The sequence below is a fragment of the Sus scrofa genome, chromosome 11, assembly GCF_054392235.1.
Source record: "Sus scrofa isolate SSC_HxYL_T2T_F1_AM1 chromosome 11, Sscrofa_HxYL_maternal_Yorkshire_Landrace_v2.0, whole genome shotgun sequence".
Lineage (NCBI taxonomy): Eukaryota > Metazoa > Chordata > Mammalia > Artiodactyla > Suidae > Sus > Sus scrofa.
In genome coordinates, this window is record NC_139393.1 from 5019004 (window position 1) to 5037848 (window position 18845).

The window sequence follows — 18845 nt, forward strand, 5'->3', positions numbered from 1 at the left end:
TTTTTTGGTTGGTTTTTGATTCCTAGCTTTATTGCATTTCTTTGTAGTTCTAGAACAGGCTTCACATGATTTCGCACAGGCTGGGTATGAAATCTGATGAGACTGACTGCGAGACTCGGCATAGGGCACATTTTGGGAAATTACATGCAGGAAGGAAGTAGATGCAGTGTCTTCTATCTGTCCACTACTTTAAGGTTTTGTACTGTCAGCTCTTCTATGTTGTTACTGATTTTTTTTTTTAATCACGAAGAGGACGTGTTTAAAATACTCCACTAAGCGTTTGGACTGGTATCTATTGATTTCTATGGTTGTATTTAACTTTCCTTCCCATATTCTGATGCACGTCTCTAGGGTTTGTGATCTCACGCCCTCTGTGTGTAATGCCTACTATGTACACACATGGCGGGCATTGTTCTAATTGAAATACACGCAGCTCGGTTCGCCTCTCAACCACCCTACGAAGAAGTTTCTTTAGTATTCATCGTGCACGTGGAAACTAAAAAAGTCAGAGACTAGGAATTTGCTGAAAATTACACATACAGGTGGTAGCCGAACTGGGACTGGAACAGGCTCTGAAATCTGTGCTTTTAACCAAAATTTTACATCGTTCTCATGAATGAGTATCTGTCACTATGATAAGAGCTTCTTTGCCTTAGATCTCTTCTTAAACAAAATATTTGTTTAATATTAATGTGACTTAATATTTACTACAGGTAAATATTATTTTAATTTAAAGTTAACTTATTAAATATTTGATTGACTTGTTAATATTCACGTTACTAGTATTAGTCATGCGCCAGCAGCTCTCTGTTCCCATCTCGCGGTACCTTCTCCCGTCCTCTTCCTCTCAACCGTCTGTATTCTTCTCCTTTATGTAGACCTCGTTTGCAAATAGGACTTTTTCCTTTATTCTGACACTTGTGTGTTGTTGCCATTGGAAAAACGTTAACGGGTCATTACTCTTAAGAATTACAATATGAAAACTTAATCTATCGAAGTCTAAAGTTAGTCAAGAATTTCCCCTGAGGGATAAAAAGTATTTGTCTTCTGACACACCCACGGGCCGGTCAGAACCCGAGTGGCCGGGTCCCTGGGGATGACGGTCAGGTGCCCGCAGCCTGGATGCCGCCCGTCCCTTCCCTCCTTCGGGACCGAGGGCCTTCGCAGCCTTTGTCCCGGCTCAGTTGGCTCAGCTGCCCTAAGCAAGGACCAGAGTGTCAGGGTTTAAACAGCAGAGATGTGTGTTCTCACGGCTCCAAAGGCCTCAAGTCCACGAACAGGGTGCCCGCGTGGCCGGATTGCCATGGGGCACCTCTTCCTGGCTTGCGGCCGCCACCTTCCCCGTGTCCTCGGCCCACTGCAGGGCGGGGAGGACTCCGGGGTGTCGTCTCATGAGCGCACTGGTCCCATCACGAGGGGCTGAAGGCGGTCGGTTCTGCGTCCGGACCTGGGTCTGAGCGGGCAGGTCCTCGGAGGCAGGGGGCCGCTGGTCTGCTCTCTAGCGGCTGCCGGATGGGCTGGAAGGACACTTCGGGAGACCCCGGGGAGGGGGCAGACCGTGTGGACGGAGCTGTTCAGTGAAGGTGGCTGTCACCTCTCTCACCTGGCAGCTCTCCCCCGCAGCATCCTCAGCTCCACGGAGCTGGGAGAGCCACGGAATCGGAAACACAGTCACAGAAAGGGGTTGAGAGCTGTCTGGCTCCCGTGAAACAGAAATCGAGGCCAGAGGGAGCTGGACCAGCCACTGGGGCCAGGCGGGGGTGGGGCTCTGCGGCTCGGCATCCTGAAGGTTCTCACGGGGGCGGGAGACTGGGGGTACCAGAGAGGGAGGGGGGCTGTCAAGGGAGGGGCACTGGCTCAGCCGGCGCTCCCGAGGCTGGTGGCCAAGGAGAACTGTGACCCTGCCTCACAGCACGTGTCCTCCGCTCCCCTCACCTCCCAACCATCCCTGCGGCACCATCCCTGGGCCGACAGGCGGGGAGGGAGGGAGACCAGCTGCACCCTGGAAGAGAGGGGACCCAGAGCAGGGCCCAGGGAATGGCCAAAGGCAGTTCAAGCGACAGAACAAACGGGCCACCCCCACGGGTCTAAGACTGTGGTCCTACACTGTGACCTTGCTGCCCGCAGCTTCATCAGGCCCTCCTGGTTTTGCCCTTCACCTGTTGAAGACTCGGGACCACGCGTCCCCGGAAAGAGAATTAAGGACACACGTACCACCAGCCAATCTGATACTGCAGGTGAGTGTCAGACGCAAAGCAACTCGGCAGGGGGGCTGTCCCGTGGAAGGTTTTGGAGAATTGTTTTCTGAGGCAACGGCTTTGATTCTAAATACTTAATCTCTTCCAAGGTGCAGTCTCCTCTGAAGCCAAGATCCACCTGTAAGCTCCACAAGCACCAGCAGGAAGCTGTCCTGCCTACATCTGTCCCACAGGTTCCCAGGGCCTGGTTCTAGGAGGCAGACATCTCGGCTCTGCCCTTGACCATGATCTGGGGCCGAGCTGAAGCAGAGGGTGCAGGTGGAGGCCCCCAGCGCCAGAGTAATGATCGCCCGGGGCCGGGTCTCCCGAGTCCTGTCTCCGCAGGCTTCGCACCAGGAGTGAGAGCTGTCCGGGTGCAGAAGCGCCGCTGTCTTCATGTCCCTGGATTCGTCACAATTCCCCAGAGAAACAGAAGCCGGGCGGCCGTGGCTTCCCGGTGGAGCCTGCAAGTCAGCGTGGAGCTTCTAGGAAGAGCCTGACGTTCTGATAACAGACTGGAGTTGCTTAGGGTCAGTATTAGTAACTGACCTGTATTTTCTCCACTCAAGACCGCACCTCATCTCCAGCTTTGTATTGTATTTTAGCCTGAAGACACCTTGGCTGTCTCCCTTCTCATCCTGTGACAGTGTCCTGTGAAGACAAAAGTTATGGTGGCCACTGTCCATGAATCGGTGACTTTGCAGGTGGGATGAAGTATCCGACTCTTCCCAGGTCTTTTTTTTTTTTAACTCACTGGATCTTAGTATAATTACAGTTGTGCAAAAGCATCATCACAACCCAGTGTTACATTTCCACTCCACACCCCCAGCCCATCCCTCTCCCGCCCCAACCTGTCTCCTTTGGTAACCACAGTTTTTCAAATTCTGTGAGTCAGTTTCTGTCCTGCAAATAAGATCACTGTATCCTTTGTTCATATGCGCTGCATAAGGTCACATGCTGTCCACATGTAAGTGATAGCATATGGCACTGGTGTCTCACTAACTTCACTTAGCAGGATAATCTCTAGGTCCATCCATGTTGCTACAAATGCCATTATTTCCTTCCTTTTAATGGCTGAGTAATATTCCATTGTGTATATGTACCTCATCTTCTGAATCCACTCCTCTGTCGATGGACATTTAGGTTGTTTCCATGTCTTGGCTATTGTAAATAGTGCTGCAATGAACACTGGAGTACCTGTGTCTTTTCGAGTCATGGTTTTCTCTGGATAGATGCCCAGGAGTGGGACTGCTGGATCAAATGGTAGTTCTATTTTTAGTTTTTTGAGGACCCTCCATACTGTTTTCCATAGTGGTTGCACCAATTAACACTCCCACCAACAGTGTGTATGTAATAAGGTTCCCTCTTCTCCACACCCTCTCCAGCACTTACCGTTTGTAGACTTTTTGATGATGGCCATTGTGACTGGTGTAAGGTGTTAGCTCATAGTAGTTTTGATTTGCGTTTCTCTAATAACTAGTGACATTGAACATCTTTTCATGCGCCTACTGGTCATGTGGTTTATGTCTTTTTTTGAGAATTGTCTGTTTAGAGCTTCTGCCCATTTTTTGATGGGGTTGTTTGTGTTTTTGGTATGGAGCTGCAAGAGGTATTTATATATTTTGGAGATGAATCCCCTGTCAGTCACTTCACTTGCAAATGTTTTCTCTCATTTTGTGGGTTGTCTTTTTGTGTTGTTTAGGGTTTCCTTTTAATTAGATCCTATTTGTTTACTTGTGTTCTTATTGTCGTTACTCTAGGAGGTGAGTCTAAGATGTTGTTGTGGTTTATGTCAAAGTGTTCCGCCTATGTTTTCCTCTAAGAGTTTTATAGTATCTGGTCTTATATTTAGGTCTTTAATCCATTTTGAGCTTATTTTTGTGTATGGTATAAGGGAATGTTCTAATTTCATTCTTTTACATGTAGCTGTCCAGTTTTCCCAGCACCACTTATTAAAGGGACTGTCTTTTTCTCCAGTGTATATTCTTGCCTCTTTTGTCAAAGATTAACTGACCATAGGTGTCTGGGTCCCATTGGTTATTTTTGTTTTTATTGTCGTTACTCTAGGAGGTGGATGTGAGAAGATACTGCTGTGGTTTATGTCAGAGGGTGTTCAGGCTATGTTTTCCTCTAAGAGTTTTATAGTACCTGGTCTTATATCTAGGTCTTTAATCCATTTGGAGTTTATTTTTGTGTATGGTGTTAGGGAATGTTCTAATTTCATTCTTTTCCATGTAGCTGCCCAGTTTTTCCAGCACCACTTATTAAAGGGCATATCTTTCTCCATTGTATATTCTTGCCTCCTTTGTGATAGATCAATTGACTGTAGGTGCATGGGTTTAATTCTGGGCTTTCTCTCCTGCTCCACTGATCTGTGTTTGTGTTTTTGTGCCAAGGCCATACTGTTTTGATGACTGTAGCTTTGTATATAGTCTGAAGTCAGGGAGGCTGATTCCTCCAACTCCATTTTTCTTTCTCAGGATGGCTCTGGCTATTCTGGTCTTCTCTGTTTCCAAACAAACTTTAAGCTATTTTGTTCTAGTTCTGTGATAAATGCCGTTGGTAATTTGGTAGGCGCTGCACTGACTCTCTAGACTGCCTTGGGTTAGTACAGTCATTGGAAATAATGACTCTTCCAATCCAAGAGCAAGGTATGTATCTTTCCATCTGTTTGTGTCATTGATTGCTTTCATCAGCATCTTATAGTTTACACAGTACAGGCCTTTTGTCTCTTTAGGCAGGTTTATTCCTAGATAGTTTATCCTTTTTGATGCAATGGTATATGGGATTATTTCCCTGATTTCTCTTGCTGATATTTCATTGTTATTATATAGACATGCAGTTGACTTCTATGTATTAATTTTTTATCTTGCAACTTTACCAAATTCTTTGATGTGCTCTAACAGTTTTCTGGTAGCGTCTTTAGGATTTTCTAGGTATTGTATCATGTCATCTTCCTTTCCAATTTGGATTCTTCTTATTTCTTTTTCTTCTCTGATTGCTGCAGCTAGGACTTCCAAAACTCTGTTGAACAGTAGTGGTGAGAGTGGACATCCTTAGTGGGAATTCTTACAGTTTTTCAGCATTGAGAATGATGTTATTACCTATGGGTTTGTCATATATGCCTTTATTATGTTGAGGAAGGTTCCATCAATGCCCAATTTCTGGAGGGTTTTTAATCAGAAATGGGTGTTGTAGTTTGTCCAAAGCTTCTTCTGCATCTAATGAGAGGATCATGTGGTTTTTATTCTTCAGTTTGTTAATGTGGTACATCACACAGATTTATTTGTGGATATTGAAAACTCCCTGCATCCCTGGGATAAATCCCACTTGATCATGATGGGCAATCTTTTTAATGTATTGCTAGATGCAGTCTGCTAGTATTTTATTGAGGATTTCTGCATCTATGTTCATCAGTGATATTGGCCTGTCATCTTCTGTTCGTGTGGTATCTTTATCTGGTTTGGGTATCAGGGTGATGTTGGCTTCCCAGAATGAGTTTGGGAGTATTCCTTCCTCTCAGGTTTTTTTTTTTGGGGGGGGGGGATAGTTTCAGAAAGATAGGTGTTAATTCCTCTCTAAATTTGATAGATTTTGCCTGTGAAGCAATCTGGTCTTGGAATTTTTGTTTGTTGGAAGTTTTCTAATCACAGTTTCAATTTCACTGAAACTGATTGGTCTGTTCATCTTTTCTATTTTGTCTTGGCTTAGTCTTAGAAGACTGTACGTTCCTAAGAATCTGTCCATTTCTTCTAGGTTGTCCGTCTTTACTGGCATATGGTTGCTTGTAATAGTCTCTTATGATCCTTTGTACTTGTGTGATGACTGTTCTAATGCCCCCTTTTTGATTTCTAAATTTATTGAGTCCTTTTTCTTGTTAACCTGGCTAAGGGTTTATCAATTTTGTTGATCTTTCAAAGAACCAGCTTTCAGTTTCATTGATTTTTTTCCTATGGTTTGTTTCTATTTCATTGATTTCTGCTTTGATCTTTATGATTTCTTTCCTTCTGCTAACTTTGGGTTTTGTCTGTTTTTTTCTCTAGTTGTTTTAGGTGTAAAGTTAGGTGGTTTATTTGAGATGTTTCTTGTTTGCTGAGGTGGGCTTGTATTGCTATAAACCTCCCTCTTAGAACTGCTCTTGCTGCATCCCATAGGTTTTGGATTGTTGTGTCTTTGTCGTCATTTGCTTTTAGGTATTTTTTATTTCCTCTGATTTCTTCAGTGATCCATTGGTTGTTTAGTAGCATGTTGTTTAGTCTCCACATGTTTGTGTTTTTGCTGTTGACAGTCACATAGTGTTGTAGTGAGAAAATATGCCTGATACGATTTTAGTTTTCTTAAATTTACCAATGCCTGATTTGTGGCCCAGAATGTGATCTGCCCTAGAGAATGTTCTGTGTGCACGTGAGAAGGATGTATTCTGCTGCTTTGGGATGGAATGTTCTATAAACGCTATTAAATCCATCTGGTCTAGTGCATCATTTAAGGCCTGTGTGTCCTTGTTGATTTTCTGTCTGGATGATCTGTCCATCGCTGTAAGTGGGGTGTTCCAGTTCCCCGCTCTCATTGTGTTACTGTCAGTTTCTCCCCTTAAGGTGGTTGGCAGTTGCCTTATAAGTGAGGTGATCCTCTGCTGGGTGCATCTATAATTGTTACATCTGTTTCTTGGGTTGATCCTTTGATTGTTATGCAACGTCCTTCCTTGTCTCTTATAATAGTCTTTAAGGCCTCTCTTGTCTGACAGGAGGATTGCTCCTCCAGCTTTCTTTGGATTTGCATTTGCCTGGAATATTGTCTTTCATCCCCTCACTTTGAATTTGTCTGTGTCCCTAGAACGGAAGTGGTTCTGTTGAAGACGGCACACACGTGGGTCTTGTTTTTGTATCTGTTCAACCAGTGCATGTCTTTTGCTTGGGGCATTTAGTCCATTTACAATCAAGGTAACTACTGATGTGTGTGTTCTTAGTGACACTTTTATTGTTTTGGACTTGTTTTCATTGGTCTTTTTTCTTCCCTTCTCCTCTTGTGGTTTGATGACTGACTTTCGAGTTGTGGGTTTGGATTGCTTCTTCTTGTTCGTGAGTGTATCTATTGTGGATTTTTAGTTTGCGTTACCGTGAAGTTTTGGTATTAGGAATGTATGAATACACACACACACACGATGAAGTTGCTGGTGTCTTAACTGCAGGTGCATCTCCAGCATCCTCCCTCGAGCCCTGCTCGTCTCGTGATCCCTGGTTTTGGCAGCATCTGTGTGTGTGTGGGTGATTTCCTGCATTTACCACGTTGATGCCTTTACCGGTGAGCCTTATCCCTTGTAATATTTGTGCTTCTAGTTGTGACTTTTTCTTTTCCCCCTAGAGAAGGTCCTTTAGTATTTGTGGTAAAGCTGGTTTAGTGGTGCTGAATTCTCTTTGCTCCTGCTTGTCTGCAAAGCTTTTGATTTCTCCTCCAAATCTGAGCGAGAGCCTTGCTGGGTAGAGTAATCTTGGTTGGAGGTTTTTTTCCTTTCATCGCTGTAAGGATCTTGTGCCGCTCCCTTCTGGCCTGCAGAGTTATTTTCTCTCTTTCCCTGGCTGCTTTCGGTATTTCCTTTCTGTCTTTAATTTTGGTCAGTTGGATTCATGTGTGTCTGGGAGTGTTCCTCCTGGGGTTTATTTTCTATGGCACTCTTGTGCTTCCTGGATTTGAGTGACTGACTCCTTTCCCGTGTTAGGGAAGTTCTGAGCTGTGATGAGTGGGCCCAGATTTTCCCAAATGACCACCGCTAGAGGCGTTCACAGTGATGAGCATCCCGAGACCTTTGCCTCCAGAGCCCTTCCCCCCAACGAGCCACAGCCACACCCGGTTTTCCCAGGAGATCCTCCAAGAACCACAGGCAGGTCTGACCCCGATTCTTGTGGAGTCTCTGCTCTGCCCTGGGACCCAGTGCACACGAAACCCTGTGTGCACTTTTCAGGAGTGGAGTCTCTGTGTGCCCCAGTCCTCTGGAGCTCCCACTGACCCTCAACCCCAAATGCTTGGGGGGCTCCTCCCCCCAGTGCCGGATCCCCAGGCGTGGGCACCTGACAAGGGGCTCAGAACTCTCACTCCCGTGGGTGAGCCTCTGCGATACAGTGCCTTTCTAGGCTGTGGGCCGCCCACCCGGCTGGCATGGGGTTGCTTATACCACAGAATGGCCCTCTTACCATCTCAGTGTGGCCTCCTCTTTGTCTTCTGGAGTAGGACATCTTTTTGGATGGTTTCCAGACTGTTTTGTTGAAGGTTGTTCAGCAGTTGGTTGTAATTTTGTTGCTTTTATGACAGAAGGTGAGCTCTGGTCCTTCGACTCTGCCATCTTAATCTCGTCCGACCCGCTTTATACTTTGGGCATATAAAGAATTACTGCATCTTTCTGGTATGTTAAACTTTTCATTATGAACTACGATAGTTCTGATTCTGCTTTCATCCTAAAACACAGTATCTAATATTAATAGAGCAGTACTAGCTTTCTCTTGGTTAGTGTTTGCATGCGCTCTTTGAATCCTTTCCTCTTGAACTTGCTAGATCTTCCTTGTATTTTAGCTGTGTCTCTTGTGAACAGCCTATAGCTCGGTTGTGTTTTTATCCAGTCTGGTGAACTGTGTATTAACGGGTGCTCTGCTTCCTGTCCTTTGGGTCTTCAGTAAACAAGTCCACTTGTAATCGTCAGTTATGCTGAGGGCGGTGGGAGGAAAGAGCAGGAGGTGGTGACGAGGCCGGTGTGTGCGGGGAGAGGGGCTTGCCGGGCAGAGGTTGCTCTGTGCATGAAGGACCTCAGCCCGGAGAGAACGTAGCAATTTCAAGGATGAAAACCAATGGCCAGCAGGCATGAGTGCAGTGAGCCAGGTGGAGGGGGTGCTGCCCGTGGACGGAGGCTGCCCAAGGAGGGAGGTGCTGCCATGGGTGCTGCCAAGTATTGGGGTGTGTGTTGAAATGTGTTGCATGAGAAAATATACCAGGATTTCCAAGACCTGGGGGGAAAAAAGGTCAGCTCTCTCAGCAATTTTTATTTTGATTTTGTGTTACAATATTATTTGGATATACTCTACTGGGTTAAATATATATATATTGCTTTTTAGGGCTGCACTTGCAGCATATACAAGTTCTCAGGCTAGGGGCTGAATTGGTGCTACAACTGCTGGCCTACACCACAGCCATACTGGATGCTCAACCCACTAAGTGAAACCAGGGATCGAACCAGCATCTTCATGGATACTAGTCAGGTTTGTAACCTGTTGAGCCACAACGGGAACTCCAACATTAATTTCACTTTAAAAAAATTTTGCAGTGTGGCTACTAGAAGTATAAAGTAACACCTGCAGGTCACATTCGCAGTCTGCATTGTCATTTTTCTGGAGGGTGCTGAATATTGCAGTGGTTTCATGTGGGGGTGGTATGCAAATCACGAGGCCCTTGGCAAGGGGCAGATTTCAGGGAACCCATGGGACACCAAGAGGTCAGTGAGAAGGCAATGCCTCACCTGACAGAGCGGGAGAGACAGCGGGGAGAGAGGCCGATGGCATCCACACGTGTCTTGGAGGGTATGTCGCAGGCTCCTGCTCCTGAGCCCCTGGGAAGGAGCCTGTGGCCATGTCCTTGTCTCCTGTGTGTGCCACGTAAGTATTTGCCTCCGTCTCTTAGCACATGTTGGTAACTGTGCCAACCAGAGAGCCACCCACTGTCACCTTTAAGATACGGACAAACCCCTCACCTGAGCATTTATACGAATCATGGGAACAGTTCAATTTTGAGCTGGAGGGCAAGGGATCTAATATCCAATGTCTTGATCGATCCATCAAGAGTTTAGCTCCTTGCACACGTTCAATAGTTAATACAACTTCGTTGGTTATTAAAGCTCTGCTTATTTTTTTACATATGCAAGTATATTTATTGCAGCACCGAAACAGTCTATACCTCCGTAAGACACTGGTTAAATTACAGTGTATAGACACACTGGAAACTACACGTCATAGGTAAAGCGTGAGGGTGCTTTCTGTGCATGAACACGGGACGCTCCGAGGCGTGCTTAAGTGAAGAAAGCAAGACGCAGGCCCTGTGCTGCCGACGCAGATGCTCTGAAAGGCGGGTGGGTGGAGGAACAGCTCCGGGAGAAGAGGCCGCCCTGTCCCACTGGTTCCCGCAGGGAGAGTCGGGCTGGCTGGTGGAGCAGAGCGGCTGGGACAGGTTGCCTTATACCCTTTCCGTCGATGAACCTCTGCCCCCCCGACCCCTTTTTTGCTTTTTAGGGCTGCGCCTGGAGCATGTGGACATGAGGACATTCCCAGGCTAGGAGCTGAACGGGAGCTGGAGCTGCCGGCCTACGCCAGAGCCATGGCCACGCCAGATCCGAGCCACGTCTGCGACCTACCCCCCCAGCTCACGGCATCGCTAGATCCTGAACCCACCGAGCGAGGCCAGGGATCGAACCTGCGTCCCCAGGGATGCTAGTCAGATTCGTTTCTACTGAGCCACCACGGGAAGGGTTTGCCCTCTCCTGCCGGAGTCCTGGGAGTGGGCGATGCTGCTCACTCTGTGACCATGACAGATGGTCTCCTGCGTGTGGGTTCCTCTCTTTGTAAAACTGCACTTGACTGCGACAGATCCACGTGTGATGGTTTGAAAAATGAACAAGTCCCAGGTTTCAGGAGAGAAAGATCTCCGTATAACCAGTCTTTGTAAAGAGGAGACACAGGAAAGCTGTGGGCCAGACGCTAAGTGTAGGCAGGAAGGGCCGGGGCCCCAAATGGAGAGAGTGCGAGTGCTGGGGTCACCTTCAGCATGGCCCCGGGACTCACGAGGATGGGGTTCCCACTCTCACTCGGCCTCCGACCGTGACACTGACAAGTGAACTCAATCCTCAAAACAAGCCCCCCCCACCCCCGTACAGATGGGGAGACTGAGGCACAGAGACGTTAACGTGCGGAGGACTCAAGATTTCTCAGCCCTCGGCGAACCCAGTATTAATGTCAGTTCTTCAAAAACTGGGAGCGCCCATTGTGGCCTAGCAGGTTAAGAACCCAGCATAGTGTCGGTGAGGATGGGCTTTTGATCCCTGGCCTCGCTCAGTGGGTTAAGGATCCGGCGTTGCTGTGAGCTACGATCCAAGTCGCAGATGTGGCTTGGATCCCGAGTGGCTGTGACTGTGGTGTAGGCCAGTAGCTAAAGCTCAGATTCAACCCTGAGCCTGGAAACTTCATATGCTGCAGCTGCGGTCATACACAGAAAAACAACGGCAACAACAGCAAAAAAAAAACCAAACAAACAAAAAAAAAACCCTGGCAGCTGGCTAAGGGCTGCATAGGAGATTTAGGAGAGGAAGCTTATTAACTACTAGCAACAGTAGCAAGGCTGCGGAAGGCAAGCTTCGTGCACAGAGGTCCACAGGTTTCCTATCTACCAGCACCACCTGGACACTGGGACTCTGAGCATCCCCCCAGATGACCCCTATGTGCAGCCCGCACTGCCGCACGGCCCCAGGGCACCCCTTACTTACCAACCTCGGGCAGCTCTGAATGATCATAATACCAAGTGTGCATCAGGCCAAGAAAAGCCAGCTCTCTGGCTGGGTTGCCATCCTACTCATGATAAAATGGTACTGCAGTTGCGTGTTTTGGAATCTTAATGAGAACTGCTTTCTTCGTCTTCATTGGATTCCAAGTTACATTAATTCTTCATAAAAATCTCTCAATATATTACGCTTACTAAGCCAGAAATATTTTGTTAGCACTGCATTTTAAAAGAGAGAGAGGAAAAAAAGAACACAGCAGATCGCTCATTTTAAAATACTCTAAAAGGCAAAGCAGCCCTTCACACGCCAGCACAGCAGTCAGGGATTTAGTCCAAGCTTGCGTTGTAGCAACAAGACTTCTGCTCACAGGAAACAGAAAACATCAGCCCGGGAGGCAGCATGACAGGGACGCGACCTGCCTATCCTGAGGCCGCCTGGCCTGAGCCCCCGTTTCCTCAGGCTGGGAGAGAGCAGCAGCCAGCCCTCGCCCCCTGTGTGCGTGTCAGGCGCTGGGCCGGGCGCCTGTGCTTGCAGCTTCATGAGATAAATCGTGACTCGCTTTTACTCAGGTTCCTTAGGTCAACTGTCCAAAACCACACAACCAGGAAAGGCAGAGACAGGACCCAAGCCGGGTCCCTCTGTGTCCACTCTTTCTGTTGACAGCCCGATAGGCCTCTGGTCGGAAATCGACTGAAATTTAAAACAACGGCAGCAAAACCAGCTCAGACTTGAAGACATCATGCCGGTGACATAAAGCGCACAAAAGGACATTTACAGAGTGACTCCACTTACCTGAGGTGCCGAAAGCAGCCAGGTGCACAGAGACGGGGGGCGGGGCCCGGGGGCCGGGAGAGCAGGACGGTGGCGTTTAAGCGGGACTGAGTTTCCGAGCGGGACGTGCCAGTGAGAGCGGGGCGGCTGCACAGCGGTGTGAGTGTGTAGGGCGCCACTGAACCGGACGTGAAGATGGCTAAGATGGTACATTTTAGGTTACCCATCTTTTACAACAATGAAAAAGGTACATTTTTTTAAAAAAAGCACAGAGAAATGAGCAAAGGAAGGGACTGCGACCACTCAACAGCATGGTAAGCAGTGCAGGCCCCACCGTGCCTGCCTGCCCTGCAGGTGGCTCCACCCACCCAAGGCAGAGACCTGCAACATGCCCTCCAAGGGGGGCCAGAGCTCCTGCTGTCACATGCAGGTGACCGGGGTGACTCAGTCACTTCTCCAAACCGCACCCAGGGGCGGCTGCACGGGCTGCCCTGAGACCCAGTAAGATGGGCGCTTAGTCCCCGCCCTGCAGGGCGAGGGGCCGTCCCTGAGGAGGCGACCCAGTGATGCAGGACAGGTCTGCTCCACCGGGGCCCGACCAGGTGCGGCAGCAGCCCCAGCCCCGCCCACGCCGACTGAATCAGGAATCCGGGGAGCCCAGCCACCTGGATTTGCACACACACGCCCGTGGGTCTGACGGCCCCTGATGCCTGTGGTCGGACCGCCCCCCTGACTCCCCACCCGACTCCCCAAGAGGGAGACACGGTCACCTCTGTGCTCCCGGAATCCCCCACACAACTTTTACCAAATAGTGACACCTGAGGTCCAGCCCCAGGCCTGACCTCCTGGCGCTGCAGTGGATGCTCTGATGGGGGCAAGGGACGCCTGGACCAAAGGCCCTTTCATGCTGCCCTGGCCCCACCTCCCCATAAGCCTTCTTCCAGCCCTTCTTGGGGAGGGGGCTGGCGGGGGCACTGGCCTGCCAGGTTTGGATGAGCAGCAGCAGAGCCAGCCTGGCCTCTGAGCCGTTTCCTCGCACAGTTGTTGCTCAATTCTGGGCATCACGCAGGAGCCTGGCCTGCTGACCTAAGAGACAGGGTTCAGAGAGAGGGGTTTATCCCCCAGGGAAAGATGGGCAGATGGGAGCACTCGGCTGCAAAGATGACTGAGCTGCACACAGCCCAGGGAACGCTCTGGAGGAAAATGAGGAAGATGGCTAGTTTGCTGGTGGCACAGTGTAGCAAAGAGTCCCCGAAGATAGAAGTTTATTCCACAGAGACAGGAGCTTTCCCAAGGGATAAACAGATCCTTTACCTCCTGCTGTGAGGAGCCAGAGAAACAGACGAAGAAGGGTGGTCATCAGTGGAGAGTCCGCGTGGACGGCGGGGGTGGCAGTGGCACAGCTCAGAGTAGCTGGGACAGTCCGTGTGGTCAGCGCTCAAGACAGAGGCGTGACTCAAGAGGCTGGTGACGGCTTCTGAAACCCTGGGGGGACCAGGGTCTGTCTGTCCTCAGAGAACAGGGCGGATGAGAAGCGTGGGACCCTGAGACAGGACGCATTGAGCAGCATCGGAAGTGCACAGAACGGGGGTGGAGGTCCGTGAGGCCACACAGCACGCGGATCACAGGGGACAGGGAGGTGGGGGACGGCGGCAAGGTCGGGGGTAAAAGTCACAGCCAGCCCTTCCCAGGAATTGCTGCAGGTCGAGTGCTGTTGGTATCAGACCCTGAGCGACCCAGACAGCGAGGGGCCCTTAGCCCCGTGGGGGCCGCAGGTGTGGCTCTGGGGGAGAATAAGTCTGCACATTTCAAAGCACGGAATGAGGCACGGAAGCTATGATGAGAATGATATACATCAAAAAATTAAGGGATAAAGATGGTTTTCCTTTTTGTATCGTGTTTTGCAAAGCTTCTACAATAAATAAACATTATTTTTGTGCCCAAGGAGAAACCTGCCATAACTCTTTTTCCGCCAAGGGAGTAAAAATGCACCTGGCAGAATCCATGCTTGCTTCCTGGGCAGCACGAGCGAGGGACGAGGGGTGGCGGGGAGCAGAGAAAGGGAGCCAGGACCCCTCTGTCACCTCCACTTTTCCCTCTGCTCCACCTCTGATCTCCCTGCGTCTGTCTCAGAACGCCGTTAGAATGCTCTATTGGCCAGTGTCCAGCTGCAAATAACCAGAACGCTCTCTAGCTAATTTAAGCAGGAGGGATCCATTAGGAGTTATTAGCGGCTGCATTCAGTCACTGCAAGGCTGGAGAGGCAGGCGGCAGGTTCCCCTTTCAGGACCCTCCTGGAACAGCATCCCCCAAGCTGCCCACAGGATGCTACCACCCTAACTGGTATCAGGGAGGTGAGTGCAAGGCCGACTGCTGGCTCCATGTGGCTTTTCTATGACCCGTGGCTCCACGATGCATGCAGCCACGGAGCTGAGGACGACACCAGCACCTCTGCACCCACATCCACACACACGCTCAGGGCCTCCACCTCCCCCCCCCGGAACGTAGAAGGAGCAGCAGCAGCCGCAAAATGGTCTCCATCTCAAAATGTTCACTTTCTCCTACAAAACCCTGCAAGTCTAGACGGCAGAAGCGGAGTCCCCATGCAAAATTCAACCTATGTCAAATTCCCCTGAGTTTGGGGAATGCAGCCTTGAGCTTTGCAGCTCATAGCTGCAACAAGGTGCATGGCCAGGGAGGGATAATCGAGTTGACGAAGCCAGCCCCCCCCCAACACACACACCTCCCACAAAGGCCTCTGGCTGCAAGACAAGCGATTTCTCAAAGGAGAGTAGCTTAACTTGTGAGGACCTGGCAGTTGGCAGATGCATGAACTCCGTGGCTCAGTGCATACCAGGCTCCTGTCAAGACCTGGGAAGGGGAGACCTGATTAGGACTGCGGAGGAGAAGCACCTGCTCTCATAAAAGCAACAAAATTACAACCGACTGCTGAACAACCTTCAACCAGACTGGAAACTATTAAAAAACATATCCTACTACAGACACAAAGAGGAAGCCATATCCAGACAGTAGGAGGGGTGATGACATGATATAAGCTGTCCCATACTCCCCAGGGGGTCGGCCAACAGACTAAGGTAACTGTATTGCAGGGACCCGCCCATGGGAGTGACGGTTCTGGGTCCCTGTGCTGGGCAAGCCGCTCTCACGGACCACACCATCCTAGTCATTCTCTCCTGCCCTCTCCTCCCAGCCCTGAATGGAACTGACAGTTACCAGTGGCCTTGTCTACTGAAGGCCCAAGGGACAGGAAGCAGGGCACAGCAGAAAGCAGCAGAGCTCCCCATTAATACTGGACTTTGACGCATCTGGAATGTGGTTGTGATCTCCACGGTAACCACTAGAAGAATATGAAAAATTTATAACGAGACCATAAAAATGAAATAATAAATAGAAATAATAAAAGTAATCCATAATACGCCATGTTATTGATTGTAAACATGATAAATGTTCTAATTAATACAAAGTGCGCCAGACTGGATAAAAACACAACCGAGCTATAGGCTGTTCACAAGAGACACAGCTAAATACAAGAAAGACAGCAAGTTCAAGAGAAAAGGATTCAGAGTGCATGCAAACACTAACCAAGAGAAAGCTAGTATTGCTCTATTATTACTAGACATACTAGGTTTGGGGATGAAAGCAGAATCAGTACTATCATAGATGCAGAGGGGTAGTTCATAATAATGAAAAGTTTAACATTCCAGAAAGAGACAATAATTCTTAGTGTACGTGCCCCAAATAACACGGTGGTAAAGGATATAAAGCAGGCCAGATGGGTGAGGATGGCAGGGGGGTCGGCCACCTTCTCTCATAAAAGCAACAAAATTACAACCAACTGCTGAACAACGTTCAACAAAACAGTCTGGAAACCATCCAAAAAGATGTCCTACTCCAGAAGACAAAGAGGAGGCCACACTGAGATAGTAAGAGGGCCATTCTGTGGTATAAGCAACCCCATGTCAGCCGGGTGGGCAGCCCACAGACTAGAAAGGCACTGTATCGCAGAGGCTCACCCACGGGAGTGAGAGTTCTGAGCCCCTTGTCAGGTGCCCACGCCTGGGGATCCGGCACTGGGGGGAGGAGCCCCCCAAGCATTTGGGGTTGAGGGTCAGTGGGAGCTCCACAGGACTGGGGCACACAGAGACTCCACTCCTGAAAAGTGCACACAGGGTTTCGTGTGCACTGGGTCCCAGGGCAGAGCAGAGACTCCACAAGAATCGGGGTCAGACCTGCCTGTGGTTCTTGGAGGGTCTCCTGGGAAAACCGGGTGTGACTGTGGCTCGTTGGGGGGAAGGGCTCTGGAGGCAAAGGTCTCGGGATGCTCATCACTGTGAACGCCTCTAGCGGTGGTCGTTTTGGGAAAATCTGGGCCCACTCATCACAGCTCAGAACTTCCCCAACATGGGAAAGGAGTCAGTCACTCGAACCCAGGAAGCACAGGAGTGCCATAGAAAATAAACCCCAGGAGGAACACTCCCAGACACACATGAATCCAACTGACCGAAATTAAAGACAGGAAGGAAATACCGAACGCAGCCAGAAAATGACTCTGCAGGCCAGAAGGGAGCGGCACAAGATCCTTACAGCGATGAAAGGAAAAAACCTCCAACCAAGATTACTCTACCCAGCAAGGCTCTCGCTCAGATTTGAAGGAGAAATCAAAAGCTTTGCAGACAAGCAGGAGCAAAGAGAATTCAGCACCACTAAACCAGCTTTACCACAAATACTAAAGGACCTTCTCTAGGGGGAAAAGAGAAAGTCACAACTAGAAGCACAAATATTACAAGGGATAAGGCTCACCGGTAAAGGCATCAACGTGGTAAATGCAGGAAATCACCCACACACACAGATGCTGCCAAAACCAGGGATCACGAGAAGAGCAGGGCTCGAGGGAGGATGCTGGAGATGCACCTGCAGTTAAGACACCAGCAACTTCATCATGTGTGTGTGTGTGTGTGTGTGTACATTCCTAATACCAAACTTCACGGTAACACAAACTAAAAATCCACAATAGATACACTCACGAACAAGAAGAAGCAATCCAAACCCACAACGCGAAAGTCAGTCATCAAACCACAAGAGGAGAAGGGAAGAAAAAAGACCAATGAAAACAAGTCCAAAACAATAAAAGTGTCACTAAGAACACACACAGCAATAGTTACCTTGATTGTAAATGGACTAAATGCCCCAAGCAAAAGACGTGCACTGGTTGAATGGATGCAAAAACAAGACCCACGTGCGTGCCGTCTTCAACAGAACCACTTCCGTTCTAGGGACACATACAATTCAAAGTGAGGGGATGAAAGACAATATTCCAGGCAAATGCAAATCCAAAGAAAGCTGGAGGAGCAATCCTCCTGCCAGACAAGAGAGGCCTTAAAGACTATTATAGAAGAAAGGGTGGGGGAAAAACTGTAATTGCAATGTATACATGTAAGGATAACCTGACCCCCTTGCTGTACAGTGGGAAAAAAAAAAAAAAGACTATTATAAGAGACAAAGAAGGACGTTGCGTAACAATCAAAGGATTAACCCAAGAAGCAGATATAACAATTATATATGCACCCAGCATAGGATCACCTCACTTATAAGGCAACTGCCAACCACCTTAAGGGGGGAAACTGACAGTAACACAATGAGAGCGGGGAACTGGAACACCCCACTTACAGCGATGGACAGATCATCCAGACAGAAAATCAACAAGGACACACAGGCCTTAAATGATGCACTAGACCAGATGGATTTAATAGCGTTTATAGAACATTCTATCCAAAAGCAGCAGAATACATCCTTCTCACGTGCACACAGAACATTCTCTAGGGCAGATCACATTCTGGGCCACAAATCAGGCATTGGTAAATTTAAGAAAACTAAAATCATTTCAGGCATTTTCTGACCAAAACACTGTGACTGGAAATCAACAATAAGAACACAAACACATTGAAGACTAAACAACATGCTACTAAACAACCAATGGACCACCGAAGTCCAAGAGGAAATTAGGAGTTCCCTTTACAGCTCACCGGTTAACAAACCCACTAGGATCCATGAGGACGTGAGTTTAATCCCTGGCCTCGCTCAGTGGGCTAACAACCCGGCACTGCTGTGACTGTGGTGTTGTTTGCAGATGTGTATCGGATCCTGCATTGTTGTGGCTGTGGAGAAGGTCGGCAACTGTAGCTCTGATTCACCCCCTAGCCCTGGGAACTTCGATATGCTGTGGGTGGAGCCTCGAAAAAGGGCAAAAAGAAACAAACAAAAAAAAAGGATACTTAAAAATACCTAGA

General features: G+C 48.7%; 1 protein-coding gene across 1 annotated transcript in view; it reads right to left on the reverse strand.

Annotated features, from left to right (window-relative positions):
- Window positions 1-18845, reverse strand: part of LOC110255795 (uncharacterized) — a 35435-nt gene continuing 16590 nt past the window's right edge. Inside the window, exons 4-6 of the mRNA XM_084982490.1 lie at window positions 12559-12736; window positions 8426-9229; window positions 1-2888 (exon numbers count right to left, since the gene is read on the reverse strand). Of these exons, the coding sequence (XP_084838616.1) occupies window positions 8822-9229; window positions 12559-12736 (586 nt within the window). The 3' untranslated portion in view covers window positions 1-2888; window positions 8426-8821. The remainder of the gene's footprint in view (window positions 2889-8425; window positions 9230-12558; window positions 12737-18845) is intronic.